At 38.1% G+C, this 21,579-nt stretch overlaps 1 protein-coding gene across 7 annotated transcripts in view; it reads right to left on the reverse strand.

The window, feature by feature from the left end:
* grin2bb (glutamate receptor, ionotropic, N-methyl D-aspartate 2B, genome duplicate b) overlaps nucleotides 1-21,579 on the reverse strand; it is a 260,728-nt gene that overhangs the window by 71,577 nt on the left and 167,572 nt on the right. For all 7 annotated transcript variants that reach the window (XM_057844335.1, XM_057844330.1, XM_057844334.1 and 4 more), the window contains 3 exons: nucleotides 18,775-18,918; nucleotides 12,069-12,339; nucleotides 7,050-7,242 (listed from right to left, as the gene is read on the reverse strand). In XM_057844335.1, the coding sequence (XP_057700318.1) occupies nucleotides 7,050-7,242; nucleotides 12,069-12,339; nucleotides 18,775-18,906 (596 nt within the window). In that variant the 5' untranslated portion in view covers nucleotides 18,907-18,918. The remainder of the gene's footprint in view (nucleotides 1-7,049; nucleotides 7,243-12,068; nucleotides 12,340-18,774; nucleotides 18,919-21,579) is intronic.

A 21,579-nucleotide genomic window follows, 5' to 3' on the forward strand; every position in this document is an offset into this window, starting at 1 on the left:
ATCGAATGCTCATTGACGCAGTCATCGCTACGCCGTCACCGCAACGTAGAAGCATAGCTCAGGCTATAGATTAGTACTGAGTACTTACTATTTGTGTTTTTATTGAGTCTTTTATTACCTTTTCATTGCCTCAAAATACTTTTTGCATGTGTTTCCCTCTCATACTTTTAAGCATTGTGTTTTCTTGTGGTAGCTTTAAAGCAGATAGTTGATCATTTGACCACATTAGTCACAAAGCATATTTAAACCACCCTTATTTGATATTACTACGTTTAAGTATTTTTTTAAGGCATCTTTAGTATGTTCTGTCTCTATGCATCTAAACAAAACAAGCTGAAAGCACAGGGTAGTACTTTGGGTGTCAAATTTGCCTCTTTTCGCCGGTGTAGCGCATTTTGGCAGAACACCCGTTTTTTTCCTACTCTCGTCCCGTCTTTCCTGTTCATTTTGCTTTTTCTGCTTATTTTGTGAAATATCAACAGTGCTGTCATGCTCATTAATGTTCCTCGCGGGATAAAATTGAAAGGGTTGAACAGATGACATGTTTATGTCGCTAGAGCCATACTCGGGAAGCCCGGCAGCGTAACCATGTGGCAGCACCGCCCTGCAACGTCAACAACAATGGCGACCTACTGGTTACACTAATTTTCAAATTGTATAAAAACGAAAACATCAAGAGTGGTTTCAATATCAAATTATTTTAACTCATAATAAGTTTATCTTATAAGAACTACCGTGGATCCCTTTAAAAAAATGCAACTAACAATAAATATTGAAAATAATTGCTAATACATGTTGGTTTTTTTGTTTTTTTTAATCACAAGAAATATACTTGTAAAGGGTTAACCCCATTAGAGTGCACATGTGTGTGATACCGTTTCACCGTGTTCTCAACAGGGAGATCAAAATTCTATACCTTGAACCAGTCGAAACGTATCATTCGTTCCATTAAAAAAAAACACACACACACCTACAGTACATACACACAAAGATGCACGCATAAAGGATGATTGAGCGCTGAGCCAAAGTCACACAGTACCCTTCAGGGACTGAAATATTCATGTTTGTGGTGTTACTGTTATCTTTGCGCTGCTGGAAGAGGATGCTGTAGCTGTGTATCAATGCACCTAATATTACACGGGGAAAAAACATGGGTAAAACTGACAGTACTGTAAAACACTCAACATGACGTTCGGCTGAAAGGAAGTTTTCTAATCTTTTCACTTTTGCTAAATATCAGTAAAAAAAAATGAAGAAAAGTGGGATGAAAGATAGGCAGTAAGTCTATAAATGTGTTAAGATGGATTTTTAGTTGTCTTTCTTATTCAAACAATTGCGCCTATCTAGCAGTGGAAGGTGGATAGTGTTCAACGTGACGAATTAAAACATTGCCCATGAATTTAAATCGGGATGAATTATTGAACAGCAGTGCTCCTGCTTTTCTGTAATGTGCCAAAAGGCAAAACAAGGATGTTCATGAGATGAGAACAAAGAATGATTTTTGTCTCACAGTAAGTGTTTCTCGATCTGCTGTTAAAATGTTTCATTGTCCTGTTTAACACACTCTCCTTGGGTGTGGTGTTCATGTCTTCGCAGACGTATACTTAAGGTCTCAGTGACGTGGAGGCGTGTTGCTGCGCTCTATCGATTTTTAACTCTGCTTCAGGCAATGAAAGTCAGACTATGATTTACTTTAGGTGGACTTTGCCTCCAACTGTTCAGATTTCACCTGTTATTGATCAGCTCACATTTTTACCCCATGCAAGACAATATGATTACAGCTTAGTGTGATATCAGAGGTCTACGAATATGGTACAATATAGTTTGACACCTCATCAATCTATGACAGCGGATAAACCTGTTTGTCCCCCAAATTATTCAGACTGAACCTGGAGGGAAATTTCATTGCACTTGTGTATGGGAAATAAAGAAACTCTTAATTAGTTCATCAATATATGGCATACTAGACATAATTTTATAATTTTCCATTTTCCTTATGAAGGGAAAAGGTACCGTTCTCGCACACACCATATAATTGTTTGCATTAGTATAACACATTCATTTAACTATAGTTTAGGCAGACTTCACTCAGTGGCCTTGAACACAGTAAAGTGAATCACCTTATCGGCGCTCATGAGGGGGAAAAGGAAAAATGGTACCGTTTCTCGTAGGCACGTCTAACTGTTTGCATTACTCGAACACACGTAATATAATCCATCAGGGAATAGTATCATTTCTCATATTCACTGTAGGACTGCGCTACTCTAACACACATAATGTAAAATAAATAGCACACCATAGTTCAAAGAAATAGAATAGATACACAACGCCATCTTATCACAGAAGTCCAACATGGGCACCACGAGCAAGATTGACGCACCAACTCTGGCAATCAGTCCTCCCAACAAACGAACAAGGACAAAGACCAGCGCGCTTTGTCCTAAAACAAGTACAGCCAGCCCGGATAACAAAGTTGATAGCAGGCGCTTGTGACGTCAAGACCAGCGTCGGTCGCTGTGACAACAACATCCCATCCACGTACGAACCTAAATAGCCTGAAACCGGTCAGAGAGGGATGATCCCAAAGCAACGCCTGGACACACCTTCAGCCGGCCCACGGACTTAAAAAACACTGGACACTGAGATAAGACAGATTTGCTGCTCTGAAACATTTGCTATGTAGCCTTGCTTTGGATTCAGCATTGTTCCCTCCGTCGTCTGTTTTTGACCATTGTCGACGAATAAATTGTCAACTTGTTTTCGGTGAGTCTTCTTTAAACTTTTGAAACATAGAGTCAGTACAAAGGGTTAAAATAAGAAGAAAACGCGCGAAGTTCCGCCTTCCCGGTTGGCGCACGCAAGGCAGCATCGGCCGAGCGGCACTTGTTTTGGCTGTCGCTGTTTCCGTGCGGTTTGGCTGGGGAGGCGAATTTCAACACTTATTTACAACAGGTATTGTAAAGGGTGGGTGACAAATTTCCAAACGAATATATATAAAATATACAGTGTATCACAAAACCTCTCTCATTTCTGCAGATATATACAGTATATCTTTTCATGGGACAACACTAACAAAATGGCACTTTGACACAATGAAAAGTAGTCTGTGTGCAGCTTATATAATATAGTTAATTTATTTTCCCCTCAAAATAACTCAGAATATAGCAATTAATGTATACCCCTGGCAACAAAAGTGAGTACACCCCTTAGTGAAAGTTGTCAATATTAACATACAACATGTCAACTGTCAATATTTTGTGTGGCCACCACTATTATCCAGAACTGCCTTCACTCTCCTGGGAATGGAGTTGACCAGAGCTTCACAGATTGCCATTGGAATGGTCTTCCCCTCCTCCATGATGATGTTGCGGAGCTGCCAGATATTTGAGACTTTGCGCACCTCCACCTTCCGCTTAAGGATCCCCCAAAGATGTTCTATTGGGTTGAAGTCTGGAGTCATGCTTGGCCAGTCCATCACCTTTACCTTCAGCCTCTTCAGTAAAGCAGTGGTCATCTTGGAGGTGTGTTTGGGGTCATTGCCATGCTGGAACACTGCCCTGCAACCCAGTTTCTGGAGGGAGGGGATTGTGCTCTGCTGCAGTATTTCACAGTACATGTTGGAGTTCGTTCATGTTTCCCTCAGTGGAATGTAACTCTCCAACACCTGCAGCACTCATGCAGCCTCAGACCATGACATTCCCACCACCATGCTTGACTGTAGGCATGACACACTTATCTTTGTCCTCCTCACCTGGTCGCCGCCACACATGCTTGAGACCATCTGAACCAAACAAATTAATCTTCGTCTCATCAGACCATAGGACATGGTTTACAGTAATCCATGTGCTTTGTTGACATGTCTTCAGCAAACTGTTTGCGGGCTTTCTTGTGTACCATCTTTAGAAGAGGCATCCTCCTGGGGTGACAGCCATGCACACCAATTTGATGTAGAGTGCGGCATATGGTCTGAGCATTAACAGGCTGACCCCCCACCTCTTTAATCTCTGCAGCAATGCTGACAGCACTCCTGTGACGATCATTCAAAGAAAGCATTTGGATGTGACACTCAGCATGTGTGCTCAGCTTCATTGGACGAGCAACGCGAGGCCTGTTCTGAGTGGACCCTGCTCTTTTAAAACACTGGATGATCTTAGCCACTGTGCTGCAGCTCAGTTTCAGGGTGTTGGCAATCTTCTTGTAGCCTTGGCCATCTTCACGTAGCGCAACAATACGTCTTTTAAGATGCTTAGAGAGTTCTTTGCCATGTGGTGCCATGTTGGAACTTTCATTGACCAGTATGAGAAAGTGTGAGAGCTGCACTACAAATTTGAACACACACCTGCTCCCTATGCACACCAGGACCTAGTAACACTAACGAGTCTCGTGACATTTTGAAGGGAAAATGACAAGCAGTACTCAATTTGGACATTTAAGGATGTAGTTTCTAAGGGGGGTACTCACTTTTGTTGCCAGGGGTTTAGATATTAATAGCTATATTTTGAGTTATTTTGATGGCAAAATAAATTAACTCTATTATATAAGCTGCACACAGACTACTTTTCATGGTGTCAAAGTTTCATTTTGTCAGTGTTGTCCCATGAAAAGATATACTTAAATATCTGCAGAAATGCGAGGGGTGTACTCACTTTTGTGATACACAGTATATTTAATGAATTGTACTCATCTACTGTTTTGATTTCCATCTCTGGGGGAACCTGAAGCTATGGTATATGAGGTGACGATAGAAGACATAAATCATGTCAAGGAACACATCACCAATGTCATTACATTTTAGCAGTATTGAGTACAGTATTGTTAGTGTACCAGTAACCGTTCTAAGTTTACAGTAAAAAAAATAGTATTTTGTTTTTGAAAGAAAATGGTTATCATATAGTAGTACTTGTAATTTAGAATGTGGACGTCATTTAAACTACACAAATTTCACCAAAATATAACGATAAAGGAAAGTGTGTACCATAGTTTTTTTGAAGATGCACAAATACCGATACCAGTATCGGCAGGGCAGCCGATCCGGCCCGAAATGGTGGTATCGGTATCGGCGAGTACCAACAGAGCAGGCACCGATACCATTTACTGGTCCAGTATTATAACACTTGACCACAGCCTTGTTATCTCCTGACGCTCACTACACTCTCTGTAGTGTGATGACACGTGATCACTTAGCATGCCAAGCAGCTATCGCAACTGGCCAGCTCCAGACCAATGAGAGCTGGTCAATAGCAGCTGTTAACCAATGTCGGGGCAGCTTTTTATATGTAGGAAAAAAAACTACGAGAGGAAAACGTCTGGAAATATTTCATTTTATAATCTCCATCGAGTACAATGGCTGCATGCAAGATTTGCGGCCTGAAAGTTTTGAGAGGTGGAGTTGAATCAGCCAGTTTCAATACCTCGAACCTAATAAAACATTTGAAGACGAAACGTGAATGAACACAAAGAGTTTGAGGCTACAACAGCAGCAACTGCTACCAAGAGAAAGGGAGCTGGACCGGAGCAAGAAACCCTGGTCAGCTCACTTGGTCTACTTTACTTTTATCGTCTTTTACTGAAAGAAATGCAGCAGTAATTTGACACCTGTTTCAAAAAAATGGGTTGCCATCTTTCAGAAATAGAAATAAGGGACGCCCCTTAAGCACCCCCATAGAATAAGGGACGAAAAAAAAGGGACATCACCAAAACTCCAAAAATGTATAGAAATGTATCTTATTTATATATATTTCGTATTGGTTCAATACAGAACGAAACTTTTAATTCCCAATTCGGAATTAGATCTTTTTTCAAAGGGCGGGTGGCAAGTCTATTCAAAAGTGCTGTAGAAGTAAGCTAAGCTAAGCGGCTAAGTGTGTGTTGCTGCTGGTGCACAGAGAGGGAGGCAAATAGAGAGACAGGATGCTGTGATCAATTATTATTATTACTTATAATTTCATGAAAGGTGTACTGTTTGGCCTTCAAGAGCCAAAACCCAGGGTTTAAAAAGGTTTATTCATTATTCATTCATTGTATTTTTACTTTCTTACTGTTGGGCTAGTATTGTCCATGTTTTAATTTTACGAATTTTGCATTATTTTGGCCTTTGAGAGCCAAATGTTTATTTAACTATTTTCACCCATAGCAGGTATGCAATAAAAAGTTCTACTGGATTCACTTTGTTTATATATATAAATTTCAAACAAAGTGGTTTCGGTATGGTATCGGCTGATACCGCACAGCCAGGTATCGGTATCAGGGCCAAAAAATGGTATCGGTACAACACTAATTTTTATACATCTTGACGAAGAGTTGTGATGAACAGAAATATTGGCGAACTTTAAACAAAGTGTCCGCCACTTAGTCGACCAGTGTAAAAACAAGGCAAATTATGGTGAGTTCCCCTGTGCATTTGTTTGTGTACTATTTTGTAAGTAAAAAAAAATCGAAAATGAGGCAAATAATAGAATTTCTCTACATGTTTGTATACAGTCACTTTCATGCACGAGTGAAAGCAGCCGCGGCTTATGCAGACACATACCTAAATATAAAGTACATTATAATGTATACTGTACATAAATATCATAAAACATCAAACATTAATTTCTTTCCTATTTATAGAAACGTATTGCCCACCCTGTATTAACAGAGAAAAAGCCAGCGGTTAGCTCATCTGTCTTACAGTTCTGAGTTTAGGGTTCAGAACCCTGTGCTTGCGAGGGTTTTCTTTGGGTACACTAATTCCCTTACAAAAACCTTGAGTCTGAAATAGTCTTCTAAATAATATTGTTCACATATTTATATTGTGGAGCAAAAGTTTACAGAAAGTCATATGGACATCCCTGGAACTGTATCGGTAAATTCATGGAACAAACAAATCTTGTGAATTTTCATTCATAGCTCCGCTAAATAACAAGTAAAAGAAAGTACTGAAAGATTAGAGTAGAAAGAAATTAAACAGATTACAGATAAAAAATTATCAACATTAAAGTATATTTTATGTTTATTCTGAAATTTCACCTGTTAAGTTTGATATCCCTAATATCATTATCTTTGCCCACCTGAGTATTTCCTTGGAGTGGCCAGTGTTGGTGTTCTTCTTGTCAGGTGTGCCGAAGCAGCTGGATTTCATTAGGGTGTGAGGCCCCCTATCCAAGATCATGGTGGAGGTCGCCGTGGCAATTACGGCAACTGCATCACGCACCCTTGCCTCAATGTTATAATCCCACTCGTCGTATGACACAGAGATCAGCCCTGCGTGGGGGAAATTACATATAGTTAAAGAAAGTGTTAAGGATGAATTAAAGGGAGAAAAAAAAATATATAAATGAAGCGGCTCTATTTATTTTACTGTCCCATAAGGGAAATTCATTTCCACAGTCAGTCATCACTAATATATTAATACTTTCACCATATATTAATACTTTAAACAGAGAATCTTGTATAAGCTGTGATCCTAAACACATTTCAAATTCACAAGTAATGACTGTTGCCTTTACAACCTACTAGTATATGAACCACTGCATGTGGCTTAGACTCTCCATAACCTTAGCCAAAAATCACAGACTAAAATTAGATTAGAGATATAACACTTCAGCACCCCTGCATTATTATGTTCCTATTAGCCATTGCTTTAGTGTCATCTTGTAATTTTGGATATTAGAGAAAGAGAACAAACGTTTCAAAAGCAATGAATTTCTGATAAAGCTAACGATAGATTCCGTGCAATTAAAATAATTACAAGATAAACAAACCGCCACGGTTCACTGTAATTTGCATTTACATAGATTAAAAAAACACAGCAAAAAAAGGGAACAGTTATATTATTAACCCATCTGACTGGATAGATGCAACAAATTGAACTTGAAGAACCCGCAGAACCCACAGACAATGTAGCTTGGGTCCCTGGCCATTTCAATTTAGGTCGGGGAAGAGGAATAGTCACACGAAATTAATGAAAAACGGTTTCTTACAATAAATCGCACCAAAGCATTAACATATTAATATTAGTATGCTAATATGTATATTTAGATGGAGATCTTTTTTTATTGCTGCGCACTGGTGGTGACAGTTGTTCAGCCCTTTGTTCATCTGGTTATGCTTGGGTATCCAAGCATGAAGAACCACTGATGTCTGCATGCATTTCTCTCACCCATAAACAAGAGTATTTTGAGGGTTATGGTCCTCGGGTGGGTTTGCAATATTTTCATGTTTCAAATTCAGTTAACAGATGCATTTGGTGCCAGAACTGACTTCACAGCAGTCAACTGCCACTGGTCATTCCATGTTTTGCCAATCAATAAAATTATTCATAATGTCAAATCCTCCTACAACTCAATTTATAATACCATACTTTTCGGACTATAAGTCGCAGTTTTTTTTTTTTTTTTCATAGTTTGGCTCGGGGTGCGACTTATACTCTGGATTGACTTATGTGTGAAAATATTAACACATTATTATATCATTTCACATGTTATTTTGGTGCTTTGGAGTGACATTGATGGTTTGGTAAACTTGTTAGCATGTTCTTCATGCTATAGTTATCTGAATAACTCTTTATAGCTATGTTACGTTAACGTCACGTTCGCATTTCGTTGTCCATGCATCATATAACGTTATCACTGTGCACTTATTCAGCATTTTGTTCTCTATTGTGTTTTTATTCTAAATTGCCTTTTAAGAAGTTCTATATGTTGGATTTTATAGAGTAAATTTCCCCCCAAAATGTGACTTATATTCCGGTGCAACGTCTATGTTTTTTTTTTTCTCTTCATTGCGCATTTTTGGGCTGGTGCGACTTATACTCAGGTGTGACTTACTTGAAGATATTGTATATTTATATTGGTAATAAACAGAAGGCTGATATTTTGTGGGTTATTACTTCTTTATTAATGTATTCAACTTCACATTTGGACATTTGTCATCATCAATGGCACGCCAAGAATTAACTGAGTTTAACTGTTCAATGCAAAAGTGATGCAATTGTACAAATCAGAACGGCCGATGATTGGCCAGCAGTGGTTTGAATCACTGTCAGAGGTGGGTAGAGTAGCCAAAAATTCTATCTATATGAACTGTTGTTATAATGATACTGTACAATAACTCATTACAGAAATAAAAATAAAAATGATTAAAAAATAATAATAATCACTGAATTCCGGCGAGAGAGAAAAAAAAAAGACAGAAATGAAGCATTATTCGTCCAAAGAGCATGAGTGCCCTCTAGTGGAGAAAAAAGTTCCTAGTTTGAATTGTGAATAGTTCCTTCATTGTTACGGTTATGAAATTAAACGGATCATATCTCTGGTTTTCTGTGGTCAATCAGTGCCAAATAAAAACAGAGAGAGCGGTTTAAATCCTCGCTTCCGTCTCATGTTGAGAGCGGCACTTGATGTCAAATACTTTAATTTTTACAGTGCTTTTAAGACTTTTTAAGACTATTGAACAGGCTGGCGTGATCAAGCTTACGTCAGATTGGTGTAATGGAGTCATGTGATCATTGTTGCGAGTTCTCATTGGTAAATTAGGTAGAGCTACTCTTGGCATAGCTGGCAAAAAAAATAAATAAATAAATAAATCTAATACCGGTACATAGAATAAAGAGGAAAAATGGAACTACTCTTGTGTAGCCCAAAGTAGCGGAGCAAGAATAGCGTTTTTTCTTCACAAATCTACTCAACTAAAAGTAAATAGTATGGCTTAGTAAAACTACTCTTTGAAGTACATTTTCCTCAAAAAGTTACTCAAGTAAATGTAACCAAGTACATTTATTATGTTATTACCCACCTCTGATCACTTTAATTGTATCAGGGTGGCATGCTAGAAATCCAGGCTAACCACTTTGCTTTTGAGAATAAAAGCACTTCAATCATATTTATTGATGGGCTGAGGAATTTAGGAAATGTGTAATGAATAGAGAACACCTGTGAGTGTGGCCTACAGCAGAGTTAAAAGCACCCCCATAGAATGTAAATTAATGACATATTAACATTGGAGAAAACATCAGTACACCTTTTTTGCATCTTGGATTCTCTTTTTAATGTTTGTGTTTGGCCAAAGACACATTAACATTATTGTAGAGTCACAGCTGACTTCAAATGAGACTTAATTGCCTTTATCATATTAATTTTATTCAGCTACGTCAGTGAGATGGTTTTAGGTATGTCATCATAAAGTGTCTCGATACTCTCTAGCAATTTGTTGCCCTGTAGGGGTTACAAAATATAAGACAACCATAAATAAAGATGAGAGTTGAGATAAATTTTTCAACTTCATAGTACTGTATTTTGGACTTAGTCACTTCGGAGTATAACTCGCACAAGCACAAAAATGCATAATGACGAAGAAAAAAACATTTCTAAGTTGCACCGAAATATGTCACATTTTTAGGTTAATTTTTAAAAATAAAATCCAACCCCAAGAACATAGTATATTTCATTTTGGGGGCAACTTAATATAATGTGGCAAGAGATGTTAAGGAAAAAGTATGGCGACACCAACTTTTTACTTTCACTGGCTGCTCACTTTTTACTTTCACCTGAGTCTCAAACACCGCACAACTCAAAGAAACAGCTCGATATACTAAACGCAGCACACAGACTACTTACAGTAACTGTGTCCTAACAAGTTACCTGTCAACCTTGGCGGGCAGAACAGACATATAAGAACAATCTCATGCCTCCCAGAATGCATTGTGGCACTTGGGATATGAGTAACATTTAAAGTTCATGTTCTGTACTAAATATTTCTTTAGTTTTTGTTCCAGTTGTTTTATTACTTGCTAGCTAGTAATCAGAGGTGGGTGGAGTAGCCAAAAATTTTACTCAAGTATGAGTAACATTACTTCAAAATAATATTACTCAAGTAAAAGTAGTCATTCAAAAAATGTGCTGTAGTACAGGTTAAAAAAAAAAAAGCATTTGGTGAAAAGAAGAAAGTAATGAGTAACATTGTGAGTAACTGCTCATGATATTTGAATTTTTAATTTTTTTTTAAACAAGGGAATTTTTTTCCCAGCATAAAGCTATCTATATGAACTGGTTTTATTATACTGTTCTATAACCTATTACATAACCACATTAAGCCAAAGAAACTAAAAAAAAAAAAAAAAAAAAAAAAGAAATTTGAATTCCGACAAGAAGAAAAAAAATTACATAAATGAAGTATAATTTGTCTAAAGAGCATGAGTGCTCTCTAGTGGAGAAAACATTTCCTATTATGAAATCAAAAGGATCATATTTCTGGTTTTCAGCGGTCAATCGGTGCCAAATAAAACTGGCAGAGAGTTTAAAATCTGCGCTATCGAGTCATGTTGACAGCAGCTAGTGCTCTATATTTATTTTTTCACGATGCTGTAAAGAAACCACGTGATTGAACGGGTCGGAGTGATCACAGAACGGCACGCTTGAGTCTGATTGGTGTAATGGAGTCATGTGATTGTTACAACATCTCATTGGTGAAACTATTAGAGCCTTTTTGGCATCATCTCTGGAAAAAAAAAAGAAGTAAAATCTTATATGTAGAATAAAGAACAAAAATGTAACAACTAGTGTAGCCCAAAGTAAAGGAGTAAGAGTAGCGTTTCTTCTTCACAAATCTACTCAGGTAAAAAGTATAGCTTAGTAAAACTACTCTTAGAAGTACATTTTTCTCAAAAAGTTACATTTACTCCGTTAAATTTACTTCAGTAACGTGTTACTACCCACCTCAGCTAGTAATGCTATTTAGTTTGTTGTTATATCTTCAGTTTTATCTGTCATTGATGTAAGCCTGTTCTTCTGCTTACAATATTAGAGTGCATATTGTCCGTCAGTGTTTTGTGAGCACCACGATATGGTCGAACAAACATGTCACTTTAATCAGGTTGTCCCTTTAATAATTCCTCAGATACTGTAAGTTGCTCAGGAGTATTAGTCTCACTCTTGGCTAAACTATGAAAAAAACCTGCTACTTATAGTCCGAAAAATACACCGATTAATTTTGACCGGGAGAGGCCGGTCAAATGGATTGAACGTCTAGCACTGCCAGTGGCAGCCAATGACTTAAATGAGAGCCCTATAAAGGATTTAGTGTATGCGTACCTATAGGGAAAACAGAGGGTACATGGTCTGCATCTCCGGCCACCAACGAGGGCACGATCCATGTGAAGCCGTAACCAGTGAGCCCCACAGAATGGGCCACCTCGAAGATAGTGCTGGCCTCCTCTTTTGTGCAGTACAGCAGGATGACCGGACTCTGCAGTTTCTTCAGCTGGTTCTGGATTTTGGAGTCACCGTCATCTACTGACATGTCCAGCAGGAGGACTTCCTCCAGCTCCCAGCCCACAAAACTATTGTCGATGGTACTGCGGACCTTGAAGAATATGAGAGATTAACAAACATTATGCAAATCCTAATCTCTGCAAAACATGGGTTTTGATCTCGTCTAAAACAGATTTCATTATTGTACTGTACTTTGAGCTATCACAAACTACTGTAACTAATTTCATTGAATTGCAGTTATCGATTGGTCAGGGGTTCCCCATGAACCAGAATATGGCTCGGTAGTAGGCTGAACAAAGTCAAAAGCGTTCTACTCTCGAGATTATTACCCAGTGAGAGCCATGCTTTATAAAAATGGAATCTCTGATGATCTATAATTCAGATATTTTAAATTGGATGAATCTGGAAAACGTTACAGAAGTGTTTCTACAGGCCGCGATAGCCATCAATCCATGGTAAAACTGATTGTCAATAAATGGCAAAATTCAGCACCTTTGCAACTCTCCCTAGGAGTCACAGACCTCTCAAAATAATCCCAAGAGCTAAAAACAAAATGTACAGATCACCTGTAGTACACTAAAGGTTGACGGGGGATATTTAGCTAACTTGTCGAAAGGTTTACTGATTTCTTCCTGAAATGCCGACACATCAGCACTTCCACATTTAGACAAGCTGGCAAGTGGGGTGCCTTCTTTATGTTGCACTCAAACCCTTTCACAGTAAACTGCTGCTTGTGTAAACCATGCAAGAAGATGTTATCTTATCTTCAGTAGGTGTTGATCGTAAAAATATCAGTTTTAAACTTGCCGGATGGATTTGCAAGATTGCATACACTGTTGGCCAAAAGTATTGGCACCCTTGCAATTTTGTCAGATAATGCTCAATTTCTCCCAGAAAATGACTGTAATTACAAATGCTAATACAGTGGTACCTCTACATATGAAGTTAATTCGTTCCAGGACCTTGTTTGTAAGCCGAAATGGTCGTATGTCGAGCAGGATTTTCCCGTAGGAATACATTATAATTCCATTAATTCGTTCCACAGCCCAAAAACCTCCACTGAATCCTTAATAAATACTGCTGGTACTATTACAAATGGCAATTACATAGCAAAACAAACAAGTTATGAATAAAAATCAGAATGATATAATAATAATAATCATCAGTGTTGTTGTTATCTGATTACTTTCTTCAGTAACGAGTAATCTAACGTGTTTATTTTTCCAAGCCAGTAATCCGATTAAAGTTAAATTCCCTAGTGCCTGTGCATTACTATTTTGTTTTTGCCTCAAAATGTATGTAGAATGAAGAATACTGTAGTCATGTACGAAGAGCATTTCGCATCGGGGGGGGGGGGTCACGTGTATTACGGTGCTGTCTGAGGCTGAGCGCTGTCTTGCACGGCGGTCAACAACATAGCATTCTGACGAGGCAGTGAGGCTAACAGTGAAAGGCAGGATATATATACAGCAAATGGATGCCTTTGCTTACTGGAAATACAGCCATTACTTCACATTTCTGTCCAGTAAAGATGACGAAAATATCTCCGTGCATTGCAAACTTTATGCTGGCTGAAAATGACTGTCAGTCGCTAAATCAACAAAGAAGTACTTGGAATTACAGTACAAGGCGACAAAACTCGAAACGGCCTACAGGTAACAAGACAGCCAGCAATTCTACAGTTTGTAACCACCCTTTATGCACATTTTATTGTCAGTGTTTGTAACCATAGGCGGAGTTTTACTTTTGTGGGGCTGGGGGTAAAGCATGTTGATGACGAACAAAAGTCAAAAGTTTGAACACACCTAAACATGTTTACGTTTTATATATTTTCACTACTATCGTAAATCCTCTCTGAATACATCAAAACTATGAACGAACATGTGGAATGGCCAAAAAAGTGAAATAACTGAAAACAGGTTTTATATTCTAAATTCTTCAAAGTATCCACCTTTGAGGTGTTGCCAAACTTTTGGCCAATACTGTACATATACAGTACATATATATAAAACTGTTCAAGCTCAGTTGTTGTTGGTTGTGTTTGAAAGCTTAGGTTTACAGAAATTCTAAATATCCATCTTACCTCAACAGGTGCAGTTTTTAGCAAAGCAAAAGCAAGTGTCTTAGGTGCTAGTCAAATGATCTGCTCGAAAAATGATTTTGACCCATTATGAAATACGTTGTAGGATTCTTATTCATTTCATTAATTTTTGTTGTTTGTTTTATTGCTTTAAAACTTTTATAGACAATATTTTAACAGCTAGCTAATTTTTTACATTAGGCTTTATCTTGGAGTTAGCGGGGGTTTATCTAGTCGACGGAGTTGATTTGAACAAATTCCATGCAGTGTTTCAGTTATTTGTTAGTTTCAGGGCTCCGGGGTGGCTAAGCTAGCGCGAGTCAATGGTGGTTGAAATCATCTCCATCGACTAATTAAACCCCCGCTAACTCAAAGATTAAGCCTTATGTGAAAAATTCAATTACATGTGATGACATTTTTTTGTTGTCATTTTTATGTTGAGGCAGCAAAAGGAGAAAAATTGGTAAAAAGCAACTGATAAGTTACTTTTAAAGTAACTTAGTTACTTTGATAATAAAGTAATCGGGAAAGTAACTAGATTACTTTTTTGAGGTGTAATGAGTAACCAGTAATTAAATTACTTTTTAAAGTAATCTGTGACAACACTGATAATAATAATAATAATTAATAATGATTCCTGTAAATAATGTCGCCAGTCCCCCAGGCCATGAGTCCACAACCGGAATGGCGATGCAACCTACTACGAAGCTGCCCAACCTTGAGATGAATGTTCGTCGGGAGTCAGCAAGGAATGAAAACTGCGACGAGGATTAAGTCGACAAAAGGAGGGTGGCGGACACGGCCTACCATCGGTCCTCAGCTATCCCCTATCCTCTGGATCGAATCAACGGAATAAACTAATTACTGAATTATGAACTAATCTACTGGATCTAATCATCATAACGAGCACATTGCCACGATCGACAATGGACTATTGGGAAAATAAACAATCAGATGGGATGGTTATTACAAAAAAAAAAAAAAACAACAACTTGTAATCACTATAAAATCTGAATGTCAATATTGATATTCGATATTTTCTGCGTCCTATATGGTATACTGGGGACGGGTTTCAATAAGCTTCGACTTCTCCCGTCAGCCCTTTTCTTTTCGGATTGAATTAATTGTTAACACATATAAATGCTGTATGTTTGGATTTGTCATGCCTGAAGGGAAAATAAAATAAATAAATAAATAAGTAAATAAATAAATAAATAAATCGGATTCTAATGTGGCGGACAGTTTTTGCTGTACCTGAAAGCACCGCGGGCTGATGTCACAGTGAGATAGGTTGGTGCGATAGAGATAATACTTTCGTTTCTTGAGAGCACAGCCAACTGCGGAGGACAATGGGCGTTTTGTGTTGGATAAGTTCTTAAATAAATGATAAAAAAGTGACAAAGCTGGCGATGTCCTTGGCGATGTTACCACAATAATAATTGTCACCTTAACTTATAAAGACTAGCGAACGGTGGTAGGAAGAGGACCGTGGAGCTGTATTGTTGAGGCAGTTCACGGATGCGCACCCCACGCTCATATTTTTCTTTAATTTGCATCTTCATTTCAAAGGTAAGCATCACTTTTTTCCTTGTTTCACGAACTGAACCAACTTATTTTAAACCTGTGTTGTTTCTCACACAAGAAAATCCGCCGTGCGTTCGTTTGCGGTGCAGTCATGTTGTCGTATTTCGAACATGTCATCGGATGTAGAAACAAACGGCGACTCAAATTTTACGTTGGATGTCGAAAATATCGTGTTTCGAAGCGATCGTATGTCGAGGTACCACTGTATCTTCATTTATTTTGCTTGAAATGAAAACGAAAACAAAAGAGAATGGGAAAAATCCTTTTACACAAAACTCCCAAAATGGGTCGGACAAAAGTATTGGCACCCTTTGATAAAACATGTGATTCTTCTCTAATTTGTATAATTAACAGCACTTGTTACTTACTGTACCTGTGGCACATAACAGGCAATAACTAAATCACACTTGCAGCCAGTTAAAATGGATTAAAGTTGACTCAACCTGTGTCCTTGTGTGTATCACATTGAGCATGGAGAAAAGAAAGATGACCAAAGAACTGTCTGAGGACTTGAGAAGCAAAATTGTAAGGATGTATGGGCACTCTCAAGGCTACAGGTCCACCTCCAATGACCTGAAAGTTCCTGTGTCCAACGTGCGCAGTGTCATCAATAAGTGTAAAGCCCATGGCACTGTGGCTAACCTCCCTAAATGTGGACGGAAAGGAAAAATTGACGAGAGATTTCAATGAAAAATTGTGCTGATGGTGGATAAAGAACCTCGACTAACATCCAAACAAGTTCAAGCTCTCCTGCAGTCCAAGGGTCCAACAGTGTCAACTCATACTATCCGTTGGCGTCTGAATGAAAAGGGACTCGATGGTAGGATACCCAGGAAGACCTCACTTCTGACCCAGAGACATAAAAAAGCCAGGCTGGAGTTTGCCAAAACTTACCCGAGAAAGCCAAAAACGTTTTGGAAGAATGTTCTTTGGTCAAATGAGACAAAAGTAGAGGTTTTTGAGAAAAGCCATCAACAAGAGTTTACAGTAAAAAAAAAAAAAAAAAAAAAAAGGCCTTCAAAGAAAAGAACACGGTCCCCAGTCAAACATGGCAGAGGTTCCCTGATGTTTTGGGGTTGCTTTGCTGCCTCTGGCACTGGACTGCTTGACCGGGTGCATGGCATAATGAAGTCTGAAGACTACCAACACATTTTGCAGCATAATGTAGGGCCCAGTGTGAGAAAGCTGGGTCTCCCTCAGAGGTCATGGGTCTTCCAGCAGGACAATGACCCAAAACACACTTCAAAAAGCACTAGAAAATGGTTTGAGAGAAAGCAGTGAAAAATTCTAAAGTGGCCAGCAATGAGTCCTGACCTGAATCCAATAGAACACCTGTGGAGAGATCTGAAAATGGCAGTTTGGAGAAGGCACCCTTCAAATGTCAGAGACCTGGAACAGTTGGCCAAAGAAGAATTATCTAAAATTCCAGCAGAGCATTGTAAGAAACTCATTGATGGATACCGGAAGCAGTTGTTTGCAGTTATTTTTTCTAAAGGTTGTGCTACCAAGTATTAAGCTGAGGGTGCCAATACTTTTGTCTGACCCATTTTTGGAGTTTTGTGTAAAATGATTATAATATATATATGTTTTTATATTCTCTTCTGTGTTTTTCATTGTAAGCAAAATAAATGACGATATTATTATATTATTGTTATATTAGTACCAAAGCATTTTTAATTGCAATCATTTTCTGGGAGAAATAGAGCATTATCTGACAGAATTGCAGATGTACCAATACTTTTGGCCAGCAGTGTATGTGCATTCTTATCAATCCATCTAAAAGCAAAGGTATAATCCAATTTGCTTGAATTTGTTCATTTCATTGGAGACCACAGTAAACATCCAACAGTGGCGTCATGGTGGATTAAATTTGCAGTAATTTTATTTGAAAAGATAATGAAAGTCATATTTAGTGGCAAATAGAATTTCCTTAGGTTTTGTAGTGAAAAGAACGCAAAACTCATAAGATCTTTTCATCTAAATCTATTTCCTGTAGTTAGGGAAGCTTTTGTAGTATTATTCTAGTTGCTTACAGTTTGGGGCGTCAGAGTCGAAGAAATCTCTCTTATTTAACATTGAAGGTTCTAACAGAAAATTCAGAAGGACAGAAGGATTCATCAAGTTGCTGACTGTATGTACAGAGGCACATTTTTCTTTTCAAGCTAATTGTCAGTGTAACATTTTCTCTTGTGGAAGTATCAAATTCCTGGCTGGTTTTCCGCTTTACTCAGGGTCTCATTGCAAGTCTTTGCTCAGGCCGGGAGATAAGGAGCCTGCACCCTCAGTGAGCAGCTGCTGTTAGAAGAAAAAAATGTTCTGCTGGTGTACTTTTTCCATTAAAGCAATCAAAAAAATGGAACATGTAGTCCATTTACATCTGTCTGTCAACCTTATCTTTTTTAAAAGCTTGAAATTATGGTTTGAACCCAGACAAGCAGGTCCTTCGCTTTGGCTGCATTTGTAGGAAACCGCTTCATCATATCAACTGAGGAATATTACAAAATGTGGAAAAAAATGAGGAAAGAGCACACACATTTACACACATCAGCAGTTTCTGCAACTGAGGGGAAACACATTAAGTGAAAAAGCACTCCTGTAATGTGCGCCAAAGCGACAGATAATAACAGCTAAGTGAATCTCTTAGTTCAAAAGTAAATGGTCTTTCTATGAAATAACATTCCTCACTGACCTCAACTTGTCATGAACTGATGTTCATTTCAAAAGGCAGTATATCCACTGTGATGACAATATAGCAGACAAGTGGCATTTACAGTATCTACCGACTGCTTTATTGCCAAATCCTTCAAATAACCACAGCACATACTATTTAAAATGTGCACTAGTGTGCTTCTGGTGAATCACCTTATTGACAAAGTCCTGGTAGCCCGGGTAGTATGTAGTGACGATGGAGAAGATGTACCAGTCATACTCCTGCATTATATTCAACATGACCGAGGCCTGCTGCTCAATCGACGGGCCGAACTGGAAGAACATGGAGTTGTCGTCCTGGAAACGGGAGACAGAGAGCCAATTAGCCAACAAAGTCAAACAGCGTGACAGGGAAAGTAGAAGTCAGATAATTATGACACATGCACAGCGACTCTACGCTGCAGAAACACATGTAAGTACTACTATTTTATAGTGAAGATATCAAAGTGTATTTGACTTCATTTATATAAAGAATGATGCCGCAATTCAGTATTTCCCAATGATTTTTTTAAGTCAAAGGTAGGTTTTACTTTATCATAAACATATATACAGTATGCTGCAACTATCTGGTATCAATTTTCTCAATAATGTAAAAATCTGGGCCTGTTAAACTGAACACAATGTTGATATACATTGATCCCTCGCTACTTCGCGGCTCAACTTTCGTGCTCTCAGTGCAACGTGGATTTTTATGTTTATTTACATTTACGTATGTATGTACACACACGCGTCATGAGTGAGAGAATGAATGTACAGTACGTATTATTTATAGTAGTATGAAAGTATCTGAACCTTTTAGAATTTCTGCATAAAATCACCATCAAAGGTTATTTTATCTTTGTCAAAATCACACAGATGAAAAAAACAGTGTCTGCTTTAACTAAAACTACCCAAACATTTATAGGTTTTCATATTTTAATGAGGACAGCATGCAAACAACAACAGAACGAGGAAAAATAAGTAAACCGTCTGCCTAAGGAGACTTCAACAGCAATTGAAACCAGTTTTTACCAAACAATTTAACCCTATATTGCCAAATGTATCACATTTGATACACCTAAAATTTCATGATTTTGAGACTAATTCAAAATTTTGACATTTCTTATTGAAAAAACAGTGATGGATGCAAGTCAACACATGCATCTGCAAGTTCCATAAGAAAAACAAACAGGATTTAGCTAGGGTTATAGATATCTGAGCGCTTATTACACATATTCATTTTGACTTTTCTTTTTACAAATTTGAAAAAAAGGTTTCATTAGGACCTTATTTTTCAAATTTTGGGATTCTCTGATAATTGCTTCATATTGCTGGCATAAAAAGTAAAGTGTGTGCCCAATCACTGATGAGTGGTTTAAAGCTGCCCTGACCACTATAAAACACACACCAAGTAAGAATTGTCTTGATGAAAAGCTTTGTCTGATGTGCATCACGGCTTGGTCAAAAGAGCTGTCTGAAGATCTGCGATTAAGGATTGTTGATTTGTATAAAGCTGGGAAAGGATACAAAACCATCTCTAAAAGTCTGGATGTTCATCAATCGACAATCTGAGAAGTTGTCTACAAATGGAGGGATTTTGTTGCACTGTTGCTTCTCTCCCAAGGAGTGGCCGTCCACCAACAATGACGCCAAGAGCAGAATACTGTCTGCTAAAGACTTAAAGAAATCACTGGCACAGTTCAATATCTCTGTGCACACATCAATTATATGTAGAACTATGACCAAGAATGGTGTTTATGGGAGGACTCCACGGAGGAAGCCACTGCTGTCTAAAAAAAAACATTGTTGCTCGTTTAATCTTCGCAAAAAGGCACTTGGACACTCTACAGCATTTCATCCCCACCGTAAAGCATGGTGGACACAGCATCATGATTCGGGGCTGTTTGGCTACCTCAGGGCCTTGACAACTTGCAATCATTACTGGAAGAATGAATTCAAAAGTTTATCAGGAGGGTTTGCAGGAAAACCTGAGGCCGTCTGTCTGACAGTTGAAGCTAAAAAAATGGATGGATGCTGCAAGAAGACAATGATCCAAAACAAAGAAGTGAATCAACTGTTCAACATTCTGTAGTGGCCAGGTCAAAGTCCAGACTTGAATCCTATTGAGATGCTGTGGCATGACCTAAAGACGAGCGATACATACCAGACATCCCAGGAATCAGACTGAACTACAGCAGTTTTGTAGAGAGGAATGGGCCAAGATTAGTCCTGATCAATGTGCCAGACTGATCTGCAGCTACAGGAAGCGTCTGGTTGAAGTTATTGCTGCCAAAGGAGGGCCCACAAAATATTAAATGTGAAGGTTCACATACTTATTTTTCTCCCTTTGTTTGCATACTATCCTCATCAAAATATGAAAACCTATAAATGTTTGGGTGGTTTTAGTTAAAGCAGACACTGTTTTTTCATCTGTGAGATTTTGATAAAGATCAGATAACATTTGATGGTGATTTTATGCAGATGTGTAAGAAATTCCAAAAGTTTCAGATACTTTTTCATACCACTGTATATTAAAGATGTGACCAAAAATTTGTCGCCGAAAACTTTCAGCTGAAAATAGCTACAATTGCATTTTTGCTTTTCGGATAAAAGGTCGAAAGTTTAACACCGAGAAGTGTGAAGAACCTTAGTCTTCTTGTGATTACGTCATCAAAACAAATACGTAACACTACTGGCTCACAACCAATGTGTCCGCGGTTTGGAAGTATTTTGAGGTATCAAACAAATATAGAAATTAATAAACGATGGAAAATAGAATAAATTTGCTTCATCGCTTCAACACGCTTCTGAAGTTGCTTTCCATGGATGTGCCGCGTCAAATTCAGTACAATGCATTTGAGCCCGTGCGTGATTATTTTGTAGTTTATTTGTATAATGTTCACTTCATTAAAATAGTATTTAAATGTATACATGTACATTTGCTGTGATTTAGTACAATACGTTTATAGCACGACCACT

The sequence above is a fragment of the Corythoichthys intestinalis genome, chromosome 8 (assembly GCF_030265065.1).
Source record: "Corythoichthys intestinalis isolate RoL2023-P3 chromosome 8, ASM3026506v1, whole genome shotgun sequence".
In the NCBI taxonomy this organism is placed as follows: domain Eukaryota; kingdom Metazoa; phylum Chordata; class Actinopteri; order Syngnathiformes; family Syngnathidae; genus Corythoichthys; species Corythoichthys intestinalis.